The 8,154-nt window shown below is 40.7% G+C and overlaps 1 protein-coding gene across 1 annotated transcript; it reads right to left on the bottom strand.

The window, feature by feature from the left end:
- Nucleotides 1-7,463: 7,463 nt before the first annotated feature.
- Nucleotides 7,464-7,807, bottom strand: LOC134806935 (large ribosomal subunit protein eL37-like). The gene has a single exon (XM_063817119.1). The coding sequence runs from the start codon at nt 7,790-7,792 to the stop codon at nt 7,499-7,501; it is 294 nt and encodes a 97-aa protein (XP_063673189.1). The 5' UTR covers nt 7,793-7,807; the 3' UTR covers nt 7,464-7,498.
- Between the last annotated feature and the right edge of the window lie 347 nt (nt 7,808-8,154).

Here is an 8,154-nt window from a genome sequence, read left to right as displayed (position 1 = left end):
CACCTATAATACCAGCACTTTGGGAGGCCGAGGTGGGCAGATCACCTGAGGTCTGGAGTTCGAGACCAGCCTAACCAACATGGTGAAACCCCATCTCTACTAAAAATACAAAAATTAGCCAGGCATGGTGGCACAAGCCTGTAGTCCCAGCTACTCAGGAGGCTGAGGCAGGAGAATTCCTTGAACCCAGGAGGCGGAGGTTGCGGTGAGCAGAGATGGCACCAATGCACTCCAGCCTGGGCGACAAACCAAGACAGAAAAAGCAGCAAAGGAGTAAGTGGGACATTTGGGGATTTTTTTTTTCTTCTATATAAAAAAGAAAAAGAAAGGAAGAAAGGGAGAAAGGGAGGAAGGGAAATCTTAGTTCTTCCTAAAAAGAATCAGAAAGAAACTGGGCTCTGTGAAGAGCTATAGGAAAATATTAACTTGGTAGACAAATATAATATAAGGGAAAAATCTGTGTGACTGAGAAATGGCTTAGGTGGACTTGCTCAGGATATTAAACATTTAAGGAAAATGAAAAGGAAGAAGCCATTCAAGATACGATGAAATTCCCAAGAAAATGTCCACTTTTCTGTGGTTGAGTGACCACATTTTGCCCTATTGTGATGAGGATCTTCCTTGAGAAGCATTGCGGAATGTAAACAAAAGATAGTAGCTGAAAACATCAAGTTGTTGGCAACTTAAAAAAAAACACCAGTAATTAATTACTACAAAAATCTCTGAAAACATATTTGTTCTTCTAGCTACTGTGCCCAAAGCTGCCTTTTTTATTTCACCAATAACTATAGACAGTATGTTCAGCCTCCTCCTCTGACATGGTTACTATTCACTGACTAGAGCTCAGCCTTGTGAGAATCTCAGGGGGAGGGGGAGGGCTGTATAAATGAAGTTGATAATCAATACTGTGAATCATTCTATGTGGCAGGCACTGTGCGGTTTTCATATAAACCTCTCAACAGCTCTACAAACTAGGTAATATATCTAATTCACAAATGGGGAAACTGAGTCTCAGAGCAGCTATGAAACTTACGTTTGTTTGTGCACTTGCTAATCAGCCTGTGCATTTTCCCCTTCATCGTACTGCCATTAGCTGGAGAAATAAAACTGACCCATGAAGCAATGAATAAGCCATATAAAGTAATACTATGCTGGAATAAACGAGGGAATAAATAGGAGGAATTCAGAAGAATATAGAGATTCAGAAGAGATAAAAGATGACTGAATCTTGGCAGAAGACAAATGCTTTTCAAAAGGCATTTGCTTTGACGGGGAACATGGGATATGGAGAGGCGGCTTGAGAAAGAGCGGCATGACTGCTCAAAGGATCTTCCAAGCAAAGGTGCTGTGGCGGTCAGTGGCCAGCATGGTGAGAAAACAGAAGTCCTGAAGTGGATCCGTGAATTGCTGGAAGGCCTGAGTCAGGTTAGAGGATATGTGAGCCCCTAAGGTCACTACAAAATTTATTATCCAAATAGGAAATTTTGAGGCTGAAAGGGAGCACTAACTGGATGAAACACCACGGTTCCAGATACAAGGAAGGAATGGCACAGGACAAATTGAACTGTGCGGTCATCCTACACTTGATCCACACACCAATAAGTCCAATCAATGTTAAGTAAATTAAACTAACCTCTGAACCCATTGTCACTGTGAGCAAAATTTTACGTGTCTTTTTGTGTATGCATTTCCTAGGGAGAAGATTCATGGTTTTCATAAGCTTTCCAAAGAGGTCTGTGCATCCCTTCCCCACCTGCCCCACCAAAAAGCTTAAAAACTGCCTGATCGAAGCCAGGTATGTTGGCTTACGCCTGTAATCCCAGCACTCTGGGAGGCCCAGGCGGGCGGATCACAAGGTCAGGAGATCGAGACGACCCTGGCTAACATGGTGAAACCCTGTCTCTACTGACAATATTAAAAATTAGCCGGGCGTGGTGGCGGGCGCCTGTAGTCCCAGCTACTCCGCGGCTGAGGCAGGAGAATGGCGTGAACCCGGGAGACGGAGGTTGCAGTGAGCTGAGATTGCGCCACTGCACTCCAGTCTGGGCGACAGAGCGAGACTCCATCTCAAAAAAAAAAAAAGAGAAAAAAAGAAAAAAAAATTGCCATTTGTTTGCCCCCTTGGTGCTTCAAACTCCACATGTGGAAAGATGCACTCAGGAACTATCCTTCAAACCTGCTTCTTCCTCACCTTTCCCTACAGTGGGAATGGCACCTCCATCCACCTAGTTGCTCAAGGTTGAAGCCTGGAAGTCTTGTTTTACTCCCTCTTTCTCGTAAGTACAACCTCCAGGCAAGCCCCAGTCTGGAACCTACTACTTCCTAACTGTCTCGCTCACCAACCCTCTTCTCCCTAACCTAACCTTCGGTACACTAGGCCACGCCAGCATCATCTCTGCCTGAAATCCTGTAATGGCCACCTAATTAAATAACCAGAAGCCCCTCCTGCCTCCTCCAGCCCACACTCCATGTGGCACCCAAAATGTTCTTTTTAAAAACCGAAATATTATTATGTTATTCACTGGCTTAAAATGTTTTCACTAATTCCCTTTGACCCTAGAAAAAGAAGTCCCACATCAACAAACAGCCTAGAAGTTCCTAAATAATCTGGTTCCTTCCTCAACTATGACATCCTTGTCCTCCCAGTCCCTCTCCCTAACGATAGGTTCCATGCTCATAGCATCCTACACATTCATTGTATAGTATGCATCACACATGTGATCACCTGTTCATACCTGTCTCTCCTGCTGGGTTAAAGCTGTCAAGCAAGGGCCCTTAAGAAGTCAGTATATCTCATGCCCTAATCGAGTGCCTGCACATAGAAAGTGCTCTAGAAATGTTTGTTCAGTGAATGAACGAATGAACAAATCATATATGACCGTCAGTCTTACGTATATGCAGACACCCCTGTGATATGAACTCTAAGCACAGCCTCTAAAAACAAGTTGAAGCAGTGGTGGTAGAAACAATAGCGGGAGGCCACAGCAAGGGAAAGCCTGGCTACAATATTCCTTCTAGTGCCCTCGTTCAGATCACCAGACCACGGTAACTTGCCACTCTCTCCATGCTCCCTGCTATACAGGTCCTCACCCTAAGAAACATCTACATCAACTCTGGGAACTTACACCTGGCCTATGCAAACACATTACTCAAAAAAGACACCTCTGGAGTTCAATAATTACTTACAGAACAAATGAATGGAAAGTCAGTGGCCCTTGTCAAAACTGTGAAATTTGAGTGTTATCTTCTTCTTTCACCATTTCCCCAATTGGTGTGTGCCCTGTGAATGCTCCTATGAGCCACCCGGGTGCCCTTTAACTTTCCCTCTCTGAGGAAATGATTGCAAATGAAATCAGTTTTAAAGGTATAAAAGACTGCAAAGGTGCAACGTTTTACCACCTAAGGGTCATTCTGCAAAATTAGGAAATAAAATTTTAAGCCAAATGAGTGTACTTTAATCTAAAATTCTAGGCATTCACGAGCTGAAGCTTTGTAAAATAGTGGCCTCCTTGATACCGCTGTCCACACAGCAAGTGAAACTGCTTTTTCTGCCCATTTCCAAAACCAGCTCTTTGGGCTCAATTGATTCATTTTCTGCTGCTGTTTCCTGCTATTCAAAAGCTTAACTAATTAGCCGACAGCTGAGCCCAAGGTGCCTCCTTTATACGGTTCCTTTTGACATCTCACCCTCCCTTCCCATCGTTCTATATCATACTCCAAAAAAATGCAGTTTTAAGGAGACCACCTCTTCCATGAGAAAGAATAGCCGGGAATCACTTACTAAACAAATACTTGTGGAGTTTAACTGTGTATAAATGAGTAGACCTTAAAATTGGCCATGATTTTTTTCCTATTAATTGTTAAGTTTGACCGATTAAATTATTCAAAACTAAAGCATTTCCACTGTTTCAAAACCATGAGAAAAGTTTGGCAGTTTTACCACACCCTGGATTAGTTTCAAATTAAAACTTTGCCCTCATCATAAGTGGTCCCAATGATATCAGGATATTCTTTTTTTCCTTTTCTATACCTGTGATTATGTCTGAGCAAAGGACTAGGAAAACCATTGTCTTTCGTGCAGAACTCTTTGTTAACAACAACAACAACAACAAAAATCCTAGTTACAGTTGCTTCTCAGCAGAGTAAGCTGCGTAGTAATTGTATTTATCCTTTTGAGATGAATTCTGGGGAACTGCTTTGATTTTGAATAGTAAAAGAGTGCTGAGTCATGGAACACCTGCAATACTGTATTAGTGCAGGCAGTTCTGCTATAAAGAACTGCTCGACACTGGGTAATTTATAAAGAAGAGAAGTTTAATTGACTCACAGTTTCACATGGCTGGGGAGGCCTCAGGAAACTTACAATCATGGTGGAAGGGGAAGCAGACACTTCTTATGTGGCGGCAGGTGAGAGATAACGTGTGTGTGCGCAGGAAAACCTACCATTTATAAAACCATCAGATCTCATGAAAATTCACTATCACAAGAACAGCATGGGGGAACCACCCCCATAATCCAATCACCTCCCACCAGTTCTCTCCCTCTATACCTGGGGATTACAATTCAAGATAAGATTTGGGTAGGGACACAAAGCCTAACCATATCAAATACCAAGCTGGGAGTTCTTCATCATGCAATAACATATGAAAACTTATGAAGTTTCTAAGTCATTCAAGAAATTTTTTGAGTGCCCCAGACATGGTTTTCTGTGTTAGGAAGACAGCCGTGAACCAGAAAATAACAGCCCCTACCCTTGTAAGACTTCCAGTCTAGTGGTCATGCTTGTGAAAGATTCAAGTGCATAGAATGGACTGAAGGTTTGAGGTGGAGGAGCAAGTAAGAGGCTTTCCAGCAGTGCAAGCTTTATGCACACATAAGACCAACACAAGGGTGGCAAAGATGACTCCAAGATGTTGAGTCTGAGGAACCAAATAGCTGTTATTAGTATTAAGAGAAAGATAGGATTTTGAAAGAATTTGGAGAAAAAGTTGATGATGTTGATTTTATATACTTTCAGTTTGAGGAAACATTATAAAATCTAGATGGAGATGCCCAACTGGCAATGAAAATCCTGGACCTAAAGCTTAGGAAAGGAAGATGTGAGGCTCCAATGAACAAAGACATAGCAGGCATTATAGCAGTATCTGAGGTTGACCAGAAGAAGGTAGAAAAGAGAATAGGGACACTAAACTCATCTTTGTATCCAAAGTTGAACAAAAAAATCCTACATTGTTTGCATTTTATCATCCAAGTTTACACCCACAACTGTGGTGCCTGTGAAATATTATGATAAAGGCAGAGAGGGAATCTATAATTCAGTGCATTCTCTCCTCCTTAAATGAATGAAAGTCAGATGAGTCCACACCCTAGAAGGGAAGAGGCTGGCCAGCATTTCTGCCTGGGTCAGCTATTTGCCAGAGCCCTTGATGGTCTGGAATCCCTCAGAGCAGCAGGTCCCAAGCTCTTCGTGCCTTTAATTAATAAGAGAGATCACTATGTTTCAGGCCTATGTTGTTTGTGAGAGAGATGAGGTTAGACAGTTGCTGAATGTATTCCAAGGAAGGAATTCATGACAGAAGATGCCTGATCCAGATACTCAATTACTACTGCAAATCCCATGGAAAGACTAGCTTTGCTGGAGCAGAGAGGGGCCTGTATCAGGAACGTGGAAACTGATAAGCTGCTGTTCTCTCCAGAAATCATGTGAAACAAGGAGCAGCTTGGAAACCACAGGTTTGTAGGTATTTAGAAACCAAGATATGTTGAAAATAAGATCCTAAAAGAGTATACTATGCAAAGATCAACTCCTAACCAACTGAAATGGTGTGTTATTTTTCTGACGTCAGGGAAGACTTAAATAATTTGGGAAGAAGGCTGCCCAGTGGTATGTATAGAGGAACTCTCTCAGTTTTAAAATTGTTTAAGGAGTAGTAATGTATTTATGTTCAGTTGTACTACTCAGAGATCACACACATCGGCTCCCAATATAAAATAAATAAGCAGGACATTTAAATAAAGCAATATAATTCAGGAAGGAAAACAGCAACTGGGAACGCAGTGGATTTGCCTAAATCAAGCATCATGATAGTGTTAACTGCCATCAGATTCAGTCTACACTCAGAAGTATACAAGTAAGACAAAATATTTTTAATGCATCACAGAAATCAGCTATACAATGTTCTTACCAAATGCTAATGGTTGTTTCTGTCTCTACAATAAGGACATGATGGTCCCATTCTAAACCTGATCTGGTCAAGGTACATCTGGGGTATTGGTCAAATTTGAGTGCCCCATTGGAAGCTGTTCAAAGGAAGGCAACAACAACAACAAAAAAATCAAAAGCTTTCCAACAAAAGGAATTATTGAGGAGGCTTTAGACATTTACCTTAGGAAAAATAATATTTAAGAGGAGTGTGGTACTGCCAGTGGATATTTTAGTGGGTTGCACTTATTTTATATAACTATAGAGGGAAAAATAGCAACAAATGTTTTCACTTAACAATTATTTCTTGAGACTCTGCTATGTGCTAGATGTTTGGTATACAAAGTGAGTAAAAACAGTATCCTTGCCCTCTTGAAGTTTACAGTCTAGCACAGGAGGGAGTAACTAATCAAATACCCACATATACAGCAGTGACAAATTCTACAAAGAGGTGCAGGCCATAGGAAAGCCTGTAAAAGACGAATTCGATGAAACCAGTTGGCTGGAAATGACTTCCTTACAGAAGTGATTCAAAAAGGTACAGATGTGGGCTTACCACTAAGAAAATCATTTGAAGAATCATTCAAGAATGGTCAGCTTCCGGAGGAAGTGAGCCTCTTATCACTAGAGGCATTCAAATGGCTTTTGAATGGCTGGTTGCTGGTTGATTCATAAAGGAAGTCACCCACTGGAAGGGTTATACTATTTAAGGTGAGAATCCATCTAACCCTGAGATTCTGGGAATCTACAAACAGTAACACCAAGCACCCCCAAGAAAGCCTTGCCAGCGGGTTTTTAAGATGTCTGATTAAATATTGCCCTTCAGTTACAAAAGTACGAAACTAAGCAACCTGAGACATTTGCATACATGTGTATATACACTTGTACACATACAAAGATTTATATTTTTATACATCTATGAGTATATATAGATATGTTTTTAATCGTGATAAGAAGCATTATTATTTTATCAAAGCAATGCCATCGCCCCTACCATTCACTCTACCTCTTCTCCATGATTGCCTCTTTTCCTTTTCTGACTAGTTAAATAGAAATACATTTTGGTAGGATCACGAGATAGAGCAAGGATTAAATACACTTAATGATGTGCATTTGCTAGGCATTTTTGTCTTAGTACACAGATTGTGATTATTTTAGAACAGGAGTCCACAAAAAAATGGCCTGTAGGGCTGTCTTTTTTAATTTATTTTTTATTTATTTATTTATTTATTTATTTATTTATTTATTTTGTATTTTTTAAAACCAGAACATTCATTGCATGACTAATCGTTGACATTAAGATGAACTGGATGCTGCAACAGCTGCCCTCTTGGGTTTAGGTGTTGTTCCTTCACGGAATCCATGCCTGAATCTATGGTATACAATTTTTAGGTGCCTCATTTGACCAGTTCTGGTGGTATTTCGTCTTTTAGCCTTGGCACTCCAGTTATACTTTCTCTTGCGCTTGGCAGTGTAGCCACATTTGCCACAGGTCGACTTCTGAAGGTGGTAGGCCTTAGAGCCACAGTGGTGGCATAACGTGTGCGTCTTATTGCAATGCTTTCCAAATGATGACGTTTCCTTCATCATCTCGCTTCTGCGGCCAAGACTAGAAATAAACACAGCCACACTCATTTATTGACATACCATCTAATGGTAATTGCAACACAGACTTTACGACCTGCAAAGCCTAAAATTTTTACTATCTGGTCATAACAGCAAACATGGAAGCTATCACATTCCTAGGGTTGTTTCAAAGACACCTGCTAGATATAAATAGGTTGATTTGAGTAGCAATGAGGATAATAACTGAAATGTAACAAAACATTAAATATAATTAAATTAAACCTATACATTCATATGTATTAAACATGCACTGTGTTTGGAATACAGACAGAAACCACACATTATTTTGAAAACTACTAAACATTCATCCTGTCTTTTCTATACTC

The sequence above is a fragment of the Pan troglodytes genome, chromosome 7 (genome assembly GCF_028858775.2).
Source record: "Pan troglodytes isolate AG18354 chromosome 7, NHGRI_mPanTro3-v2.0_pri, whole genome shotgun sequence".
NCBI lineage: Eukaryota > Metazoa > Chordata > Mammalia > Primates > Hominidae > Pan > Pan troglodytes.
Note: the sequence above shows the minus strand (reverse complement) of the source record. Positions and strands in the feature narration are given on the sequence as shown.

Bases quoted from the DNA above. Each gene is read 5' to 3' on its own strand.
- LOC134806935 (XM_063817119.1), bottom strand. From the start codon at position 7,792: ATGATGAAGGAAACGTCATCATTTGGAAAGCATTGCAATAAGACGCAC.